The sequence below is a fragment of the Meriones unguiculatus genome, chromosome 9, assembly GCF_030254825.1.
Source record: "Meriones unguiculatus strain TT.TT164.6M chromosome 9, Bangor_MerUng_6.1, whole genome shotgun sequence".
Taxonomy (NCBI): domain Eukaryota; kingdom Metazoa; phylum Chordata; class Mammalia; order Rodentia; family Muridae; genus Meriones; species Meriones unguiculatus.
The window spans coordinates 8,718,839-8,739,205 of record NC_083357.1 but is presented as its reverse complement, the minus strand read 5'-3'; the positions used below and the strand labels follow the sequence as shown (position 1 = coordinate 8,739,205).

The 20,367-nt window shown below is 51.9% G+C and overlaps 1 protein-coding gene across 1 annotated transcript; it reads left to right on the top strand.

Annotated features, from left to right (window-relative positions):
- Positions 1–1,590: 1,590 nt before the first annotated feature.
- Itih3 (inter-alpha-trypsin inhibitor heavy chain 3) lies at positions 1,591–16,012 on the top strand. The gene is made up of 22 exons (XM_021635222.2): positions 1,591–1,735; positions 2,368–2,388; positions 3,240–3,406; positions 3,502–3,606; positions 3,824–3,986; positions 4,421–4,534; positions 5,660–5,785; positions 6,016–6,132; positions 6,434–6,602; positions 7,135–7,260; positions 7,507–7,688; positions 8,841–9,026; positions 9,181–9,320; positions 10,094–10,248; positions 10,889–10,891; positions 11,741–11,773; positions 12,050–12,085; positions 12,225–12,338; positions 12,780–12,984; positions 14,682–14,854; positions 15,056–15,167; positions 15,774–16,012. The coding sequence occupies exons 1-22, from the start codon at positions 1,643–1,645 to the stop codon at positions 15,901–15,903; spliced, it is 2,670 nt and encodes an 889-aa protein (XP_021490897.1). The 5' UTR covers positions 1,591–1,642; the 3' UTR covers positions 15,904–16,012.
- Positions 16,013–20,367: the final 4,355 nt, after the last annotated feature.

The window sequence follows — 20,367 nt, the reverse complement described above, 5'->3', positions numbered from 1 at the left end:
TTTGAAGGATCTTCCCTTTACCTCAGCTGTCAGTGTTTTTAAGGCCAGATAGGTCTCAGCTGCAGCCCCATCACGCCCCCATTTGTGCTGACTTGGTAGCTCCTTCATTACTGCTTCATGTCTCCTGCCACATCCCAATCTTCAGGCTTAGCCGTTCTGTAGCTTACTCTACCTCTTCGTTCTGCTTTCAGCCATCTCTCTCTGCACATCTGCCAGGCATGCCCAGGGCATTCGGCTGAGGGCGTGGCACCATCCAGAAGGTAGCTGGCCTCAGGTAGGCAGGGTCAATCCACTCCACTCAGCACACAAAAGGTGCACAGAGAAGTCAGGGCATGGTGGGCATGTGGCACCTGTCCAGAAGAGCCCAGAGGCTGCCAGGACCCTGGTGTGGCTCAGGAGGTCCCAGCCCTCAAGCAGAGAGACTGTTACTTTCTGAAGTACAAAGACCCTGGCAGGGTCCTAGGGCAAAGACTGAGCAAAATAGGGTCAGTCCTATCCAGGAAGGGACAGTCAGACTTGATCACACAAAGTCCAGAGTAAGGTGACAGGATGCACTACCCAGAGAGCCTGTTGGGACTGGGGAAATGGCTCAGTGATAAAGAACCTATATTGCTCTTGCAGAGGACCTGGTCTGTCTCCTAGCACCCACGTCAGGAACAGGAAAGTACACTCACACGCAGACAAGTGGACACACACACGTAATTAAAGTAAAACCTATCTTTAAAAAAAGAAATAAGCTGGGCTGGAGAGATGGCTCAGAGGTTAAGAGCACTGGCTGCTCTTCCAGAGGTCCTGAGTTCAATTCCTGGCAACCACAAGGTGGCTCACAACCATCCATAATAAGACCTGGTTCCTTCTTCTGGCAGGCAGAACATTGTTTACATACTAAATAAATAATTTAAAAAGAAAAAGAAATAAACTATCACGCTGTGAATGGCATCATGACAAGATCTTGATAGTCTGAGAACCAGCCCGAGCTGAAAAATTTTTAAATTATTATTAAAAGCTACCTTTTATCTACTAAGGAAGAGGGAGCCAAGGCCCTTGGGTTGGCAGAGGCGGGAGATGACACAGGCATCGAAAGACAGGTACACCACCAGGGAGAGTAAACCCAGGAAAGCAATTTGGAGTCAGATTCCAGAGGGAGCTCTGTTCAGTTCATGGGTCCCTAGCAGACGGATCAGGTAATGGAAGAAAGAGCTCAGCCGTGTGTGTGGGGGAGCTGGAGAGTGGCTGCCTTGTGAGGGTTGGAGCTGGGATCCAGGCCCAGGCTAGAGGCAATGTGGGTGGTAAGGACAAAAGCATTGAGCCCTAGATGGAGAGATGCCAGTTGCTCTGAATGCAGCTCACACCATCTTCATCACCACACCAGGGTGAGCAGGGGTCACTTCTTTCACACAGCTTCTGCTTTCCCGAGGGCCTCCAGACCCCAGAATGTCAGGAGTGAAGCCCCAACACTGTTTATTGTATCCACTGGGCCCTCTTCATACGGTCACACTGAGTGGCGACTCCACCCACCCCAGTTCCCGGAGCTGATGCCTGCCTCCGCTGCTCTGGCCCCATGCTGCAGGTCATCGACCGTGCTCGGAAAACACTGGGCTGGCGTATATAAGGAAAGCAGGCCGGGCCTGTATGCTCAGCAATGGTGGCTATGTGGTGGCCCTGCCTTGTCTTGGCTCTGCTCTCTGGCTTGGAGACCTCTGGCTTTCCGAGGAGCCCCCTGCGGCTGCTTGGGGTGAGTCAAACTTGCTATCTGATACCAGGACTTTGAGGGTTAAATGGGCGGAAAACTCTAACCAAGTACCCTGAGTGAGGAGAGAGGAGGCAGAGGACTGGACATTGTGATACCAGGTCAACACTGGACCCTGGAGAGCTGAGCTCCAAACAGGACTGATAAAGCAGCCTATTGTCTAACCCAGAGCAGAGCTCTTCAAACTCCCAGGCCTCAGTTTCCCCACCTGGAAAAGAGATGATGAATTGTGAACTTCTCATGAAGGTCTACAAAGGCCTGTCTCAGATGCAGAGGCCTCTACAACATGCTGAATTGAGCCTGATGAGGGGGTGGGTGTTCTGGGAAGATGGCCAAAGGGACCAGGGTCCGGGGAGAGCCGAATGAGAGGCCACCTAAGTTGGGGGCAAATGCAGCACAGACAGCTTGGGATCAGACAGCTTGGGATCAGTTCTCCTGGCCTCCCCCGTGGGTGGTCTGATGAAACACCCCTTTCTCCAACTATTCAGCGTCCCTCTGTAGCACATGACCTGGAGGCTCCTGTGTCTCTGAGCCCTGGCTCTAGCCCAGAGCCTGCTCCCAGGTCATTGGTGGCCTTGTGTTTGCCCTGACCTTCATGTTTATTTTTGTATTTACAGAAACGGAGCCTCCCAGAAGGGGTAAGGACTTCCAGGAGGGTACAGACGGGGTGGGGAGGGCCAGAATGGAGTAGTTATTCACTTGCCGAAGGTATAAATCATAATGGCAGCACCCCAGAGCTGAAAAGTAGCCCACGGCCCCATCTTGGCAGAGCCTCCTGTGACACAGGACCCTTGGGATAGAGGGCCACAGCCACGGGCTCCGGCTTGGTCAGAGCAGCATAGGAGGCAGCTTCCTCTCACACATATGATCAAGTAGTTGCTGGCACTTGGCTGTAGGGAGGCCTGGGACCAGGTGGTGAAGCTCCCTGTTACAAGGTAGCTAGAACCTTTCTTAACCCAGGGTCCCTTCATCTATCACCTCTATTGGAAAGAGGGTGTCTGGGGACACAGGAAGGAGATGTCTGCTCCACCAGTCAATACCAAAGCATGTAGGAGGTGGACTGGAAATGTAAGAGAAAGAGTGTGTTGGGAGAAGACTTCTGGGCACAGCTGGGGCTCAGGATACAGGGAGGCAAGACTCTCCAAGGAAAGCTAGGGCCAGGGCAGAGGGGAGCCCTGGGGAGGCTTTGCCTGGGAGAGGAGCTGGGTCAGAGCTGGGCTTTTACAAGATCTTCCTGGCTGCAGCGGTGTGCAGACTGCAGCATTAAGGAAGCAGGGAACGAGCACTGTGGTAGCCAGCTGGATGTGGGACAAAGGGCACTGTCCAGACTCCCAGTGTAGCTGACTGAGAGGGCTAGGACATGCCAGGGCTTCAGAGCCCACGAGGGAGGATTTGGAGGGGAAGCGGCCAGGGTGAGCAGTGGGTTTCCCCAGAGTGCAGTCTAGATAATTATCACCCGGAGATCCTTGCCTACCTCTCTTGCCCACAGGCGGTTGACGGCATTGAGGTCTACAGTACCAAGATCAACTGTAAGGTGACCTCCCGCTTTGCTCACAATGTCGTCACCACAAGGGCGGTCAACCGCGCAGACACAGCCAAGGAGGTTTCCTTCGATGTGGAACTGCCCAAGACAGCCTTCATCACCAACTTCACCTTGTGGGTGCCACCATAGCTGTTCACGCTAAGCTCCTGGGGGGGGGGGGGTTCTGGTCCAGAGTGGCAGCCCCTTTCCCTAAACTCTCTACCTGCAGGACCATCGACGGTGTCACCTACCCTGGGAACGTCAAGGAGAAGGAAGTTGCCCAGAAACAATATGAAAAGGCTGTGTCCCAGGGCAAGACAGCCGGTTTGGTCAAGTAAGTGTGGATCTTGGGCCTTGAGAGAAGAAAGCAGCCATGATTATTGTTATAGCAAACTGTGTGTATCCCCAGAAAAACCCCATTTTAAAGCAATCAAGGTGTTGATAGATAGGGATGTCTCTAACCTAAGATCTGAGACCTGAGCCCAGGGCCCAGGAAGGATGGGTTTCTGAAAGCTTTGTGCTAAGTACTGTTTTGCACCTCTGCCCCGCAGGGCCTCCGGGAGGAAATTGGAGAAATTCACAGTGTCTGTCAATGTGGCCGCAGGCAGCAAGGTCACCTTTGAGCTGACCTATGAAGAGCTGCTCAAGAGGCACAAGGGCAGGTACGAGATGTACCTGAAGGTCCAGCCCAAGCAGCTGGTCAGACACTTTGAGGTAATCAGCTATTCCCACACCCCTGCTTGGAACCACACAGAGTGGGGGGGGGAAGGGCAGTGGGGTCTGGGTGGGAGAAGGAGGGGCGTGTCTCAGAGCTGAGCCAAGTCCCTCGCATTGCAGCCAAGGGGAGGAGGCTTTTAGCCCTTGAGGACTTGCACCACAACACTAGCAACTGGTCCATTTTCCGTACATCAAGGCTAGAAGGAAAGGGAGATACTGTGGCTATGGAACTCAGGATCAGTGGCAGGCAGATGGTAGAAATGTTTTGTGCCACCATACCCTTCCAGCAGTTCCTCGGTCACTTTCCTGCAGGCCCTCACTCTTGTCCTTGAGGGTCCCTGTATCACCACAGAGCCACGTCATTCCCCCTGGCTGTGTCCCAGACCTCTGCGTTGTCCCAGGATGACATCTCCTTCATTTGGCTGTTTCAGATTGACGCACACATCTTCGAGCCACAGGGCATCAGCATGCTGGATGCTGAGGCCTCATTCATCACTAATGACCTCCTGGGAAGCGCCCTCACCAAGTCCTTCTCAGGGAAAAAGGTGGTACAGATAACACTGGGGCTCGGGGTGCGGGGGTAGGACATTTGCCTTGACTTTGCTGATCTAAGTGCAGTGGGGGTTGTCTGTCTGTGTCCACCTTTCTCCTTGGTCAACGGGGTTGTCAGTGGGAAGGCTGGAGGAAGGGAATGCTAATGCTGACCTGATAAAAGATTTGGGGTCTCAACTCTACCAGAAAAGTGAAGTCATTTATTTATTTACTTATTTAAGATTTATTATTTATTTTGTACACATTGTTTTGCCTGCATGTGTGCCTGCAGGCCAGAAGAGGACACCAGATCTCATTATAGACAGTTATGAGCCACCATATGGTTGCTGGGAATTGAACTCATGACCTCTGGAAGAGCAGACAGTGCCCTTAACCTCTAAGCCATCTTTCCAGCTCAAGGGAAGCCATTTAGAAAGCCCAGTTCTTGGCAAATGGACAGGGAAGGAGTTACAGATGGATCGAGGAACTGAGACTAGGTTGGCTGGCTGCACATTAAGGGATGAAAGACTAAAGAGAATTGGTTTGATTCTCATTCTTGGTACTGGGCAGTTGGCTCCAGTCACTGAGCCCCCCAAGCCATTCCAGGACAGGAGCTCAGTGCCAATGGGAAGCGTGCGAGAAAGCGTAGGCATCAAATCTCCGCTATCTAGGATCTCCAGAGAAACTTTCAAAGAGCCCACATTCAAGGGAGCTGCTGACGTCTGGGCGCACTTAGCCTCCTTCATTCTAACACTCCCTTCCCAACTCGCATCCTTCTCCCCTCCTTTGGGTACCAACTCCAGTGTGCAAAACCATCCAACACAAAGTTCTCTCACATGGAGCAAAACAGTAACAGTAACTTCTGGCACAAAGCGAAAGAGTTGGGATGAAGCAGCCAAAAGAGAGGAGAAAGGCTACGTGAAAATAGCAGCCACCCCAACCCCCAGCAGATTTTGAATACCCAGGGAGGGAGGTACTCAGAGAGATGGGGCATGGGAGCAGCTTCATCTGTGAGGAACTGGCATCTGATTCATGCCAGGCCCTCACCTCTATGTCATCAGAGGGTTCTTCCTGTCTGCCAGTGGGAAGCCTTCACCAAGCTCAAGGCTTTCCCCTCTCTCTCCATCCCCCATCCCCAGGGGCATGTGTCTTTCAAGCCCAGCTTAGACCAACAACGCTCATGTCCGACATGTACAGACTCCCTCCTCAACGGGGACTTCACCATCGTCTATGACGTGAACAGAGAGTCTCCAGGCAACGTACAGGTACAGGGTGGTGGCTCCACCAGGCTTGCTTGCTAATCCATCGTCATGGCGGAGAGAGGCCCAGTATCCCGAGGGGCCGCAGCTGCATCCCTCTCCTCCATCTTTAGCACCGTATCGCTTACACAGCAGCCCTTGGAGAGTAGAAACAGGACACTTTTTCCTGCAGTGACTTCCACTTGAGAGGCCCTGTTATACGGGCATGGGTCTCCACGTTTCTCCCACCCTTGCAGGTAGTCAACGGCTACTTCGTGCACTTCTTTGCACCCCAAGGCCTTCCAGTGGTGCCTAAGAACATAGTCTTTGTGATTGACGTCAGCGGTTCCATGTATGGCCGGAAAATCCAGCAGGTTTGGCACCGGCCCCCTCCCAGCACTCAGGGCAGCATGGGGTTAGAAACGTGAGGAGGAAGAGATTCTTTTTTTTTTTTTTAAGTGGGACAATTTTAGCATTTCCAGTGGGAAAGGAGGGATCAGACAGAATGTAAGAATATCAAAAGCCGGCACTCACTTTCACAGGGAGTTCGGGGCCTCAGGCAATGCTTACTCATAAGGATAAGGGCAGCAGGAGCTCCTCTGTCAGCCTGGGCTGGGAAAGGACCTAGCTCACGTCTCCCTCATGTCTTTATGGCCTGTTTGTCTTCTCCCCCAGACCAGGGAAGCCCTTCTCAAAATCCTGGATGACATGCAAAAAGAAGACTATCTGAATTTCATTCTATTCAGCACCGACGTGACTGTCTGGAAAGATCACCTAGTTCAAGCCACCCCCGCAAACCTTGAGGAGGCCAGGGCATTTGTGAAGAGCATCAATTCGCAAAGCAGTACGGGCATGGGGGGCGGGGGGCAGAGGAGCCTTCTACCAGTTGTTTTGTTTTGTTTGGTTTGGTTTTTCCTGCACCGGGGTAGACCTCAGACTTGAAGACAAGGCACAGGGTGCCTTCTCTGCCACCTGGGGAAACCTGTCTCGGCATTTCTAGCCCATGACCCCGGTGCCCACAAGTCTCAGCATGATAAGGCCACAGGGAACCCTTCTTGATCTGTTACCTATGGACGCCATACAGGACATCTATACCACTCTCTTCCCACTCCTGGTGACCCCACCTGACTGCCTGACAAATCGCTGTAATCATCATATGCTTGGAACCTCTTAGCACCCCTTTAATGCCTGTGTGATAGTCTGTGCTGTTCTCCCCTTATGTCAGTATTTACTGAGGACTTCTCTGTCCAGGCTGACGCGGTCCTTGGCACAAGAACAAGGTCTACTGTCCCATGCTCCTTCACTTCAGCAGCCTTGTCCTCTAGCACCCTAAGCCCCCCCCGCCCAAATGGTTCTGTCTCTCTCTTGGTGTACAGTGACCAACATCAATGATGGGCTGTTGAGGGGCATCGAAATGCTGAACAAGGCCCGGGAGGAGCACCGCGTCCCGGAGAGGAGCACCTCCATCGTCATCATGTTGACAGATGGCGATGCCAATACTGGTGAGGGAGAGGGAGGCTTGAACCCGAGGCGAGTGCCTGCCTGCCTTCCTGACTCTGTAGCTGGCCCGCTCCAAGTCCTTGGACAGCTTTTCCTGGGCTTCCCCAGAATCTTGTGAGCCCCTCAAAGGCAGGCACACGCCTCTCCTTGTCAAGGCTCTCTACCAGCTGCGCATGTGAAGAGTCAGATTCCCCTGCCCCAACAGAGCTAGCCCGGGTGGTCCCCAGCATGACCAGCCCTTCCTACAGGTGAGAGCAGATCTGAAAAGATCCAGGAGAATGCCCGGAATGCCATCGGGGGCAAGTTCCCTTTGTACAACCTGGGTTTTGGCAACAATCTGAACTATAACTTCCTGGAGAGCCTGGCCCTGGAGAACCAGGGGTTTGCCCGGCGCATTTATGAAGATTCCGATGCCAGCTTGCAGCTGCAGGTGCGGCTCACCTCACACGCTATCTCCACCTTGTGACAACTGCAGGTATTGGAGGGAGCTCCCTGCCTGTTGAAGCCTGCCTCGGCTGTGGCTCGCTCTAATCTACCGAAAACAGAGCTGCTTCGTCAGCAGGATTGGCAGGTCAAGCAGAGGACACTACACTTTAGTTAAATGTATAAGTCTCATAAGCAATAAGTAATTTTTATGTAAATATGCCCAAATGTTTCACAGGACAACGGTTTGCTAAGTCTGTCATAAGGAAGCCTATGACCACTGACGAGGTGCCTTGTCTCAGTCTTAGAGGCTAGAAGTATGAGATCAAGGTGATAGGGGCTGGTTCCTTTCTGATGAAAGGTCTGTATAGGTCTTTTTTTTTTTTTTTTCTCAAGACACGGTTTCTCTGTGTAGCCTTGGCTGTTCTGGACTGGTTTTGTAGACCAGGCTGGCCTTGAACTCACAGAGATCCTCCCGGAGCGCCACTGGGCTTACGTACCCATTCTTGCCTTGTTGCAGTACTCCTCTTCCTGGGCCATCCCGTTCATTCCTTTGTTGTGCGTCTGTATCCGATTTCTTCTTTTTATAAGGACACAAGGCATGTTGGATTAGGGCCCAACCTCATGACATCATTGGATTATCTTTGTAGAGATTTTACCTCCAAATAAGGTTGCACCCTGAGGATTTGGGCTTTAGGAATGCAGCGCACAGTCTGACCCATGACACCTTTATATTGTAAAATAATATTTAAGCATATCTGCTAGCCAAATGCAACTGTGTGCCTCACTGTTCAGAGTCTAGGACCTCTGCGAGGTGGCTGACAGTACCCCCATTTGTTGGGGACCCCAGGGCTTTTCTCCCCCCTGACTCACACCCCTTTCTTTGTCTAGTATTTCTTTATTCAAAGCTCTGCACCAAGAATTCTGTCCTTTCCTTCTCTTTTCTCTAGTCTTTAAGATTGGAAGGACAGGGATGGTTCTCCTAGACTCCAAGGCACAGTCAAGGCCATTTAGGAATGAAGGTCAAAGGGATGGGTCAGCTTAGCCCTTGTGGACTGAATGCCACCTCACACCATCTGTGGGACCAGCCTAGCCCAGGCTTCTCCATGCCTGCCCTGGGGAGGTCTGAGCTGACCAGATGACCTGATCTGACTTACAGGGCTTCTATGAGGAGGTGGCTAACCCACTGCTGACAAATGTGGAGGTGGAGTACCCCGAGAATGCCATCCTGGACCTCACCAGAAACACTTACCCGCACTTTTACGATGGCTCTGAGATTGTTGTGGCTGGGCGCCTGGCGGACAGCGACATGAACAACTTTAAAGCAGATGTGAAGGGCCATGGGGTGAGTGGGAATTGCTGCCTGAGGTGTGCTGGGAAGGAAGGGTCAGCGGCGATGGGGCCCAGGCTTCCAGGACTGGCACCCTCTGAGCCTGGCCCTCACAGCTCCCCAGTCCAGCGCTCACTCCCCTCACTGCCTGCTCCTATTCCCTACCCAGGCCTTGAACGACCTGACCTTCACAGAGGAAGTAGACATGAAGGAGATGGACGCAGCCCTGAAGGAGCAGGGCTACATCTTTGGGGACTACATTGAGCGGCTCTGGGCGTACCTCACTATTGAGCAGTTACTGGAGAAGCGGTGAGTCAGCCTGCCCAGCCCCTGAGGAACCAAGCTGTCCAGCCCCCACCACAGCACTCACTGTGTTCTGACAGGGCCAGAGGCGTAAGACAGCCACACATTCCCGCGAGCATGCTGACTGCTCTGCCCTCTTCTTGGCCCAGATTTTAAAAAAACAAACAAACATACATAAAAAAAAAAAAACACAAAAAAACAGTTCCCATGTGCCCTACCCCTCCTGCGTGTCCATCATGAACAGGTAAGCACTGCCAGGCAGTGGCCTGAGAGCCTCTAGGGCAGGGGAGGCATTGCTCTTGGCCACCCCACCAGTCACACTCAGTGATAGGGAAGTTGAATAGCAGTGACACGGGTTGGGTGTCGGGGAGCTGAGTAGCCTTGAGAGGACAATGTGAAAGCTTCTTTAGGAAGAGCAAAGCTCTAATGTCCCAGCAAGTTTGGCACAGGGCGAATGCTTGGCATACAGCACTATCATAAGCGATGATCACAGTAGCCATTTCAAGTCCCTTGTATTTTATGGGTGGAGAAACTGTCTCCTAGAGAGGAAATACTTTTTTTTTTCATATGTCTTGGGGAGCTAGCTAGTGAACGGGTATTCCCACCCCCCAATCCCGCCCCGCAGTGATCTCCACTGAGGAGGACCAACAATGTGGGCCCTGGAGAGAGGGGAGATGTTCCGAAGCTGTCCCTGGAGATTCTGGTTGGGTGGGGAAGTATGCGTGAAAGGAAGCAGGATCTCGGGCTCGGGGCTGACTCTGAGTTGCTCCTCCTAACAGCAAGAACGCTCACGGGGAGGAGAAGGAGAACCTTACAGCCCAGGCCCTGGAGCTGTCCCTCAAGTACCACTTTGTAACTCCACTGACCTCCATGGTGGTGACCAAGCCTGAAGACAATGAGGATCAGACGGCCATTGCAGACAAGCCTGGGGAAGGTGGGCATAGGGAGGGAGGGCCAGAATCTAGAATCCTCCCTCCAAGACCCTGGACCCTAGAATCCCAGCAGAGGAATTGGCCAGGCTGGGGACACCAGACCTTTTGAAGAGGGGCAGGTTTGGAAGCATCTGAAGGGGTGTGGCAAGGGTGAAGTGGTCAGCAGGGGCGTGGGGTGTGGGCCAGTAGGTGTCTCTAAGTCTCTCAAGGGATGGAAGCCAAGGGAGCACACCACTAAGGCCATGTCAAGGAAAGAACCCTGGCTGTAGCACAGAGGGCTCAGTTAGACAAGAGGTTCTAACCCCAAATTTAGACCTGGAACAAACCTGGGAGGACCTGGGAGAAAAAGAAGTCCTGAGCGCTGGAGGCTGAGACCAAACATCTTTAACAAGACCCCAGAATGTACTCACCAGGAGAGCCCCAAATGTGTATAGCAACTTCATGGGGACCCTGGCACCGAGAGGCATGGGGGACAAAAGTCTCTTTTTGACACACTCCCTCGGAGTTCTTGGTTCTGGGGGACACCGTATGGGGACAAAGCTAGCTCTAAGCCAGGCCACAGACCACTCATTGTTGCAGTGGCCTCAGAGTCTATGTCTAATACATCTTTCTTCTTCCTCCCTTACTGTGCCTGCATGATAGAAGGTAAGCTTCATGGGATGGACGGAGAGAGAGAGGAGGGAGGGAGCAAAGGGAGAGAGAGAGAGAGGGAGAGATTGAATAGAGCCTTCAGGCTTACTCCTCCAAGTCTCAGGGTTCCCATTCATTCAGTTGAAGATGGCTTCCCTCTCTCAAGATGGACCAGTCAATGACAGCGTTCCATTATCTGCAAATATGAGCAATTTTTATATCTAGCACTTTCCCGTGACCCCTTCAACCCTCACACGGTCTTTTACAATCCTCATTTTATAGTGAGAGCACAAGGCTCAGAAATGTCTCAGGCAGTATCTGACACGGGACATAGGCCTAGTCACTTGGGCCCAGAGCCCATGCTGAGGATCTCTGGGAACCAGAGTGCTCTCATTGTACAGCATGAGAACACTGCACCCCTCCAGCCCACTAACACTGGGTAAGACTCAGCCCCTGCCAAGCTGCCCACCTGAATCTCTAAGAGGCACAAGTACATTAGGCCACCATTTCCCCTCAGGAGCTACCAGCCACCAAGGAACAACAGACACGTGGGTCTCACCCTAATCCCGGCTAGGGGCTGAAGACTTCACAGAGCCTGCGAACATTGCTCCTAACGGGAGGTTGGACTTGATAGATTTGCATTTTGATGACTTGATAGATATGCATTTTAGCCACATCAAAATAGGCTCCTAGCATCAAAATCACTCTTGTACTACGAAAATCCCTGGAAAGCGATTGCCTGCGCAAGGCTGCCAATGTTGGTGCCCTGTGGGGCCCAGCAGGCTTCAGGCTGACAGAAAGCACAAGGCTGGGAAGGTGGGATGCCCTTGGCCATTGCTCATGACTGCCCTCTGGTTTTGCTAGCCGTCTCTGCGACCAGCTCCATGGCCTACCTGAGTGAGTACATGCCGCTGGCTGCAACCAGCCCTGCCCCCACTAAGAGCCTGCCCTGCCTTGCCCTCTGCCCTCTTCTAGAGTGTTTCCCGAATCAACCTCTGTTGTGGGCCGACTGACCAGGTGTCCTGGGGAGCTTCAGTGCTGGTGGAGGGGAAAGACGGAACAAAATCACTGGGGAATCACAATGGGAAAGGCATTAGCCAAATTATGAGCGCAGGTCTCAGATCTCTCCAGGACAGCTTGTGTTGTTCAATCTGGTCTCCCTTTGTTCCATAGCCAGTCAGCAGTCTCATCCAAGCCCCTACTATTATGGTGAGTTTCTTGGCTCCTCCCTGGTCAAGGTTCAGGGTTATGGCTGCCTTGCTCCTGCCCACAGGGCTAGGAGGCCAGGGAAGGCCTGTGGTACCGGGAAAGGCCCTGGGAGTCAGCTCATTCTCTGTTGTACCCTCAGTGGATGGGGACCCCCACTTCATCATCCAAGTCTCAGGAAAAAATGACAGCATCTGCTTCAACATTGACGAGAAGCCTGGCACGGTGCTGCTCCTTCTTCAGGACCCAGTCACAGGTGGGGCTACAAGCTGGGGTTCTTTCTGTGAGGATCTGAGTGGCCAGGTCCTCCGCCTCACTCAGCCTAGTACTTAGCCACCTTCACACACAGAACGCTCTGCACCAGGGAGGAGGGAACTGCCAAAGTAGTGCTCAGTGCTGTAAGAGAGAGGTAGAGATAAGGGCAGCCTGACGCTGAGGGTGGAGCCAGCCTGGATATGGGGAGCAGTTTCCCCTCTCATAACACCCCCTGACCCAGGAAAGGGGGAAGAGCCACAGTGTCCCAGCATGCCCCAGACCTGAAGTTTCCAGCACTGCACTTGGCTCTGACACCTGGTCTTCCCTTGGGGCTCTGCCTATGCTTCCCTCTGCATGCCCTTCTGAAGGGAAAACATCCCTGAAGGTCAGCATGGGCTCAGATGACCTCACTGGTCTCTCTTCTCACCTCACCCTCTGGCAGGCATCACTGTAACTGGACAGATCATTGGAGACAAGGGGAGCAACCCTTACTCCAGGACAGGGAAAACTTATTTTGGAAAACTGGGCATTACCAATGCTTGGATGGACTTCCGGATTGAGGTGACCACAGAGAAGATCATCCTGGGGAATGGCAATGAACTAAGCAAATTCAGCTGGCTCGACACAGTCACAGTCACACAGACTGGGTAAGTTTTCTGTCCCTCCAACCCTGAGGAGGTAGGGAAACCCTGGAGGGATTTGGGGCAGGATTCTCACAAGAGTCACAGGAGAGACTGATGCCCTGAATTCAGTTTCCGCAGGATGGTAACCATGGGATAGGGCACCAGTCCTTGGGACTTCTTCCAGAGCCAAAACTCTGTAGCTGTACAGTGTGCGTGACTGGCTTTGAGGGGAGCCATGACTGGACGAAAGCATTAGATGGAAGCCAAGTGCAGTGGTACACAGAGCTCAGCTGCTTGGGAGGCCTAAGGTCAAAGGGCTGCTTGAAGCCACAGGTTTAAGACCGGCCTTGGCAACATAGCAAGGCCCCATCTCTAAAATTATTATTATCTGTGTGTGTGTGTGTGTGTGTGTGTGTGTGTGTACGTGAATGCCACACACAACACATGTGGGTAAGCCAGAGGACAACTTTGTGGACTCCGTTCCCCTCCATCTACTTTTGTATGAGCTATGTGGGTTCTGGGTGTTGAACTCAGGCCGTCAGGCTTGCACAGAAAGCACCTTTATGCAAGAAGCCCTTTCATCAGCCCTTGCAAGAACCCATTCCTAAATAGAAAGGAGGGTTGAATGTGACGGCAAACATCTATAGTCCCAGTACCTGGGAGGCAGAACCAGGATGACACCCCAAGTCAGCATAGGTTGCACGGCTAGTTCCAGCCCCTCATATGAGCTCACAGAGACCGTGGCGACATGTACCTGACCTGCATAGGTCAAGCCAGATGAGCTCCCAGCACTGAGAAGGGGAAGTGGACTCAACATCCTACCCCTAACCAAGAAGCTATTTGCAACTGATACCCATTGGCAAAGGAAGAATCATTTTCTCCAGTGGAACGTCACTAGGCATATCAACTACCTGAAGGGAAGCTCCATGCCCAGGAGGAGTTAGACTCTATGTTTGTTTTGGTTTTTTAATGGATCTTTTGTTTTGTAGTCTCTTGTTTTGGCCTTTTTGTTTGCTTGTTTATTTTATTGGTTTCTTGCTTGTTTGTGTTTATTTTGATTTTTGTTCTAGTGTATGTATGTATGTATGTATGTATGTATGTATTTGTGTGTAGTATGAGGAAGAGCCGGAAGAGAATATATAGTTGGGTGGGGAAGATCTGAAGGAGATGAGGGGAAGGAAACATGATAATAGTATATTGTATAAAAATATTTTGTACTTAAAATGTTTTTAAAATTAATTTAAATAATAAGCAGGAAGTGGGGAAGAAAGATAGGAGGAAGGGAGGATTAAATAGCAACAACAATCCCATTTGCAACATCTTCTGTTGCAATCTCTTGTTGGAATCTGCCAGTTCCAAAGCATCTTAGCTTCTCCTGTTTGGGAATCCCTGGGGCTTAGTGGGCAGGGATCCCTCTATTCCCACTGAGGCTCAAAGAGGGTATGACCGGCCCAGGATCACACAGAGCCTGAGCAGGACCCAGGCCTATGGGTGCCTTGGCCTATTTTCTGCCCCCAGAGGAGCCAGGGTCCACTCTGCGGAGGGCACGGATGACATGATGACACTTTTGTGGCAGTCTTATCCCAACACTGGGATTGTATCTGGGATCTGTGTGCCATCAGGTGACAGGTGCTTAGAAGGTCTTGCTGAAAGCCCTTGATTCAGACAGTTAATGCCATGGCCACAGGCCTCACTGCCTACGCCCTCCTCTTCCCTCCTAGGCTGTCTGTAACAATCAACAGGAAAAAGAACATGGTGGTCTCCTTTGGAGATGAGATTAGCTTTGTGGTGATTCTACACCAGGTTTGGAAGAAACATCCAGTTCACCAGGACTTCCTAGGATTCTACGTGGTGGACAGTCACCGGCTGTCAGCACAGACACATGGGCTGCTGGGTATGCAATGCTCCGACTAGACTATGGGCTACTTAGTTACACAGAAACACTGGAAATAGATGTTCAAAGCTACAAGCCTCCTAGTCACCTGTACCTGGTTCACAAGTTGCTTGTTCAGCCTTTGCATCAATCCAGAAAAGCCAGTGGCCATGGCACCCATGGCAATGGACAGAGGCTAACTGTCAGTGTTTTCATCCCCAGGCCAGTTCTTCCAGCCCTTTGACTTTGAAGTGTTTGACGTCCGCCCGGGCTCTGACCCCACAAAGCCAGATGCTACAATGGTGGTGAAGAACCACCGGTTGACTGTCACAAGGTGAGGTGGCATCTCGGACACCCTCACCCCACCCAGTGCCAAGACAGGGGGAAAGAACCCCTGTGCCATGGCACCTAGTTCAGTAGGCTCTTGGTTTTTTCCTCTGGGACACTCTTATTTCTTTTTGAGGTCTTGGCCCTCTTAGACTCCTCCTGATCAAGGTACAGCGCCAACCTGGCTCCCTAGAAAGAACAGTCATGTGACTTCACTTGTGCCAAAAGAACTCTAGGCTCTTTAACTCCAAGCCAGGCATGGTGGCATAAGCCTGTGGTCTCAGCTCTTAGGGTGGAGGCAGGAAGATCAGGAGTTCAAGGTTATTTACTATAAAGGAAGTCCAAGGACAGCCTAGGCTACAGGACACCCTGCCTTAAACATTAAAATATCAATTAAAAATAAAAATCTCATTTCAGGAGCTAGGTAGAGGGGTGTTGCTCCTGAGCACTTACTTGGTAGAGCACTTACTTGGGACATATGAGGCCCTGGATTTAATCCTGGAACTGCAAAACTAGTAAAAAGATTCTCCAGCTTCCTTCCACCTTAGGCCCGTAGTGCCCACAGCTGTGCTGCTAGCCCTGGGCATTACAGCGTCTCCTTCTTTTCTCGCAGGGGCTCCCAGAAAGATTACAGGAAGGATGCCCGTGTTGGGACCAAGGTCATCTGCTGGTTTGTCCATAACAATGGGGAGGGGCTGATCGATGGTGTCCATACCGACTACATTGTCCCCAGCTTGTTCTGAGTCAACCTGCCAGCTGCTGCTGCAGTAGCCAGTCTGGGTTGCCTGGAACAGGGCACAGAACGGGGCTCAGGGGAACGACCTGGACAATAAAGCCCAGCACTTGAACTAAGACAGCTACAAGTCTCCGAGTGCCTTTGTGAGCCACTACTTAAGAAACAGAATGGCACCCAGGCGTGGTGGCGGACACCTGTAGTCCCAGCACTCCGGGAGGCAGAGGCAGGTGGATTGCTGTGAGTTTGAGGCCAGCCTGGTCTACAAAGCCAAAGTTACACAGAGAAACCCTGTCTGGACCCGGAGCAGGTCTAACTCAGGCAGGCCTGGCCCCTAGTGACCACTTCCTCCAGCTAGGCCCCACCCTGTTAGGTTCTAAGGCCTTCCCAAACAGTGCTACTATCTGCTGGACTGAATGTTTCACATGAGCCTATGGAGGACAGTTCATATTTACACAGCAACAAGAGGGAATGTTCATTTTGTTCATTCTGCAGAGGTCAACTATGGCTGCCTGGCTCTGACGCTGCGGTAGTATGGGGGCACAATACATCATGGTAGGGCCATGTATCAGCAGAAGTCTGTTTATCCTACGGTAGCCAAAAAGGAAAGAGAGCCAGGCCTGGTGACACACGCCTGTAAGCTCAACAACTGGGAGGCAGAGGCAAGAGATTTGGGGTCAGTCGCAGTTATTTAGAGAGTTGCGGGCCAGCCTGGGTACATACAAGATTCTATCTCAGAAAAAAAAAAAAAAGTTAAAAACTGAAGGAAAAGGAGGACAGGAGGAAGGGGGGAAAGAAGAGGAACAGATGCAAATGGTGGCACATTTCTGTGATCACAGCACTTGGGAGGCAGAGGCAGGAAGATCAGGACTTCAGAGCCAGTCTGGGATACATGAGAGGAAGAGGGAGGAGAGGAAGGGGAGAGAGAGACAGAGACACAGAGGGAATGAATATGAATCCAGAGCTCCCTTCAAGGACATGGCCCTTAGTAACCCAAGTTCCTTCCCCTTCCATCACCGACTAATAGCACTACAAGCAGGTGGCCAACCTATAAGCACATAGGTTTTTGGTGACGTTCCAGATGTAAAACACAGCCACTCATCCCCCACTCAACTACCCCCCAGTTCTCCATCCACTCACTCGCCTCCACGCACCCAGCCATCCATGGAGTCAGCAGCCAGGATCTGAGGCAGCCACAGACTTGAAACACGGTCCCTATTTTCACAACTGTCAAAGTTGTGAAAACCGGCCCTTCAGTAGGGCCAGGCCTCACTGGCATCTTTCAGGCGCCTCATGATGGCCACTTCCTCTCTTCCAACAAGCCTGGGGGGCTTAGGGAGGCAGAGAGGGGTCCCTAGAGGGACTCCAAGGCGTCTCCAGCCTGAGTGCTTGGCGTCCAAGGAGCTTCGCATAGAGCACAGCGGACCCTTGCTCTACCTGACCCTGTGCACTAGGTCATCCCCTCCATTGCTCTGTGCACTAGGTCATCCCCTCCATTGCTCTGTGCACTAGGTCGCCCCCTCCATTGCTCTTGCGACAAGAGGCCTTCCTCTATCCTCTGTGCATACACCACGTGTTTCTCTTCAGTTTGTAGACACACAGGCTGCTTCTAACTATAATTGATCGTCCTGCCTGGATCCTTCGCCTCCTCAGCTGTCTCTGACTGGGGTCCTAAGGGATGCTGGGCAGATGATCTTGGAAAAGGAAGCAGTGGGCGGGGACTTACTCGAGCTGAGCAGGCAGTTAAATAAGGCTAGGGCTAGGAATCAAACTAAGGAACACCTTGAGTGCAGAGTGCAGACACATGTCCACGATGTACATGGATGCGGTATAGGGGCAGCACGTGGCGATGGGTCACAGGATTCGTCATATCTCCCACGACAGAAGACCCGACAGAAGACCCACAGGCCTTCCCCACTGCTGGGGTCAGGGCTGACTTTCCAGGGCTCACACTGGCCGAGGGCCTGGAGGGGAGGGGAGGTGGCTCCTGTTGCTACCACTCTGGAGACATGGCTCCCAAACTGAAGGCCTTCCTCTCATCCAGGGCGAATGTGAGAAGGCTGGAGAAATAACCCAGCCCAAATCCTGCTCCTCCCTCAACACACAAGCAGGGAGGCACCTCCACCCAGACATCAGGCAGGCTCTCTTCTCCCTCCTCCCACCCTGTTGAGAGCCGGACATCAGGACACAGGCCTTGCTCCAGGCGAAGGGTGTGCTGCCTGGATTGGCCTGGCCCTTCCTCACCAGCCTGCAGTACCTTTCTCTCTCAGCACTCAGCGCAGTGTCCTGTCTGTAGGCCTAAGCTCCTGCTGCTCCCTCCACATTGGTGTCCTCCCTCCTTCCTCAGGGTCAACTTCCCTTTATCATTCGGAACTACCCCACGAAGCCTTTCTTGACATCCCCAGGATGGGCAACTGTCTGTCAAAGTTAGTTTTAACACCTTGACAAAATCAGAATCACCTGTGGAGGCAGTCTAGGTGAGGACTTGTTTAGGAACTGGCCAGCTTGTGAGGGATTTTCTTAATTGGGTCAGTCTAAGCGGGAAGACTGGCCCCTGCACGTGGGCGGCAGCATTTCTTGGGCTGGACTCTGGACGGAAAGGAGAGCAGCAGCCGGGTGAGCACTGATGTGGAGACATCAATGTGTTCTTCTCTGCTCTGTAGTGAGGATGTGGTGCTGAAACGACCCGTGCAAGACAGGCAGTCAGGCTAATTAAGTCAAATCAAAGTCTATGTCGTTTAATAAGCTGATGTCCAAGAGCGGGCTCATGCCTCAGTCTCACGGCACTGAAGCTCAGGGGTACGGCTTTTTAAAGGACAAAACCCACAACTGCATCAGTGTTCAGAGGAGGTCAGAACAACACCTGTCTTTTTGCAGAGCTCAGCAGTATCTTCCAGATAACACATGACAATTATTTCTGATTTACACTGCCTCTTAGTTATTTTAGTTTTATGTTTTAGCTTGTTCAACATCTGTTGTTCTGGTTAATAAACATGGCCCAAGGTCAGGGTCACAGACCGTCCCAAAAGTGTTGCCAAGGCAGATGTGGGTACTGGTGTGTGGATGTGTGCATGCATGCATGCGTGTGTGTGTGTGTGTGTGTGTGTGTGTGTGTGTGTCTAAGGAATGTAAAGGCAGACACAAAATAAAGTCAGGAAAAGATAGTGTCACCTTAGCCGTTTCAGGGTGACTATTTGAGTCAAGTCCCTGCCATTTTAATTTCCCCACAGTGATGGACTTTGTAACCTGAAACTGGGAGCCAAATCACCACAGACACCGTTATCGCTTAAGTTGCTTCTGTCAGAGTATTCTGTCACAGCAACAGAGCTGAGGCAATGCCCAGTGTAATCCCAGCTATTGGCCCAGGGCCGGGAGCAGCCCCCAGTGGGTAGAGAAGGGAAGTGCAACTGTCCTGCAGGTGCTGGCAGTCAACTGTGATGCCACAGCTGTTGCACTGACCCTTGGGCCGGCCCAGCTGGTTGGGTCCTAGAAGGGTGAACTTGAGCCAGGCAGGCTCACCTGTTAGTAGCCAGAGAGCAAGTCCCCCAACTCTGGGCTGCTTTCTTGTCTAATGGTCTGGCATGAGGACCTCTGCCAAGGAGGCTGGCTGGAGGAGCAACAGTGAATGGTGTTCTTACACGAGGGCAAGCCTGCCAGAAGCTCACCCATTGGCCTGATGGATCACTCGTACAGAAAGACTAACTAACACCCCCTACTGCTCAAAGGCTGGCACAGGTACTGTTCTGGCAGTCTGGTCTGCTTTCCCAACCGAGCAAGTGGGCTAGTCCAATTCGTGTGTTTTCCTGGCTAATAAGTTTAAAGCGAAGAATTGTGGTCAGCTGCTTCTGCAGCTTCCTCTGTTTTGGTGTCTCATTTTGCTCTCCTACTGCTTGGCTCTTTTATTCAAATACTCACAGTTCTATTCTCCTTACAATATCTGTCTGGAAGCTACAGACCTTTGGAAGAGCAGTCAATGCTCTTAACTGCTAAGCCATCTCTTCAGCCCCTTCTGACTTTCCTTTGGTGGGGGAGATTCTGGGACCTGAACTCTGGGCCTCTTCGAGAGCAGCCTTCCAGCTGCCAAACTCCAAGAGTCATCTTCCATGATGGGTACAGTTGTCTCTGAGCCACTCACACTCTTGTAAGTAACCCCTCATCCATATCCTGTAGGTACTCAATAAACACGTTGACTTACCAACTGGACTAGCGTGGAATCCTTTCTTTGATCTGCCATAGATGCCCTCTCTGGGATGAAAAGAATACTCTCAACATTCATTCACATCTCTTCAAGAAAAAAAAAAAAGTCACACAACTTTCCAAGCCAGTTTACTTTTTTTGAGTCAAAGCTAGTTTTCATGGTCCAGGCAACCATAATGTAGCCAGAACCCCGTTTTCTCTGGAGAGCATGCTTTAGTTCTGGGGCCCCTCGCTTGGTGCTACACTGACGGTTTCAATGATTGGTTTTAGATTCTTG

What these genes read in the sequence shown, in the direction of transcription:
- Itih3 (XM_021635222.2), top strand. Translation starts at nt 1,643, where the DNA reads ATGGTGGCTATGTGGTGGCCCTGCCTTGTCTTGGCTCTGCTCTCTGGC. An exon ending in AGTCCTTCTCAGGGAAAAAG is followed by an intron (nt 4,535 to 5,659) that starts GTGGTACAGATA and finishes CCCCATCCCCAG; the next exon opens with GGGCATGTGTCTTTCAAGCC. An exon ending in TCTTCAGGACCCAGTCACAG is followed by an intron (nt 12,339 to 12,779) that starts GTGGGGCTACAA and finishes ACCCTCTGGCAG; the next exon opens with GCATCACTGTAACTGGACAG.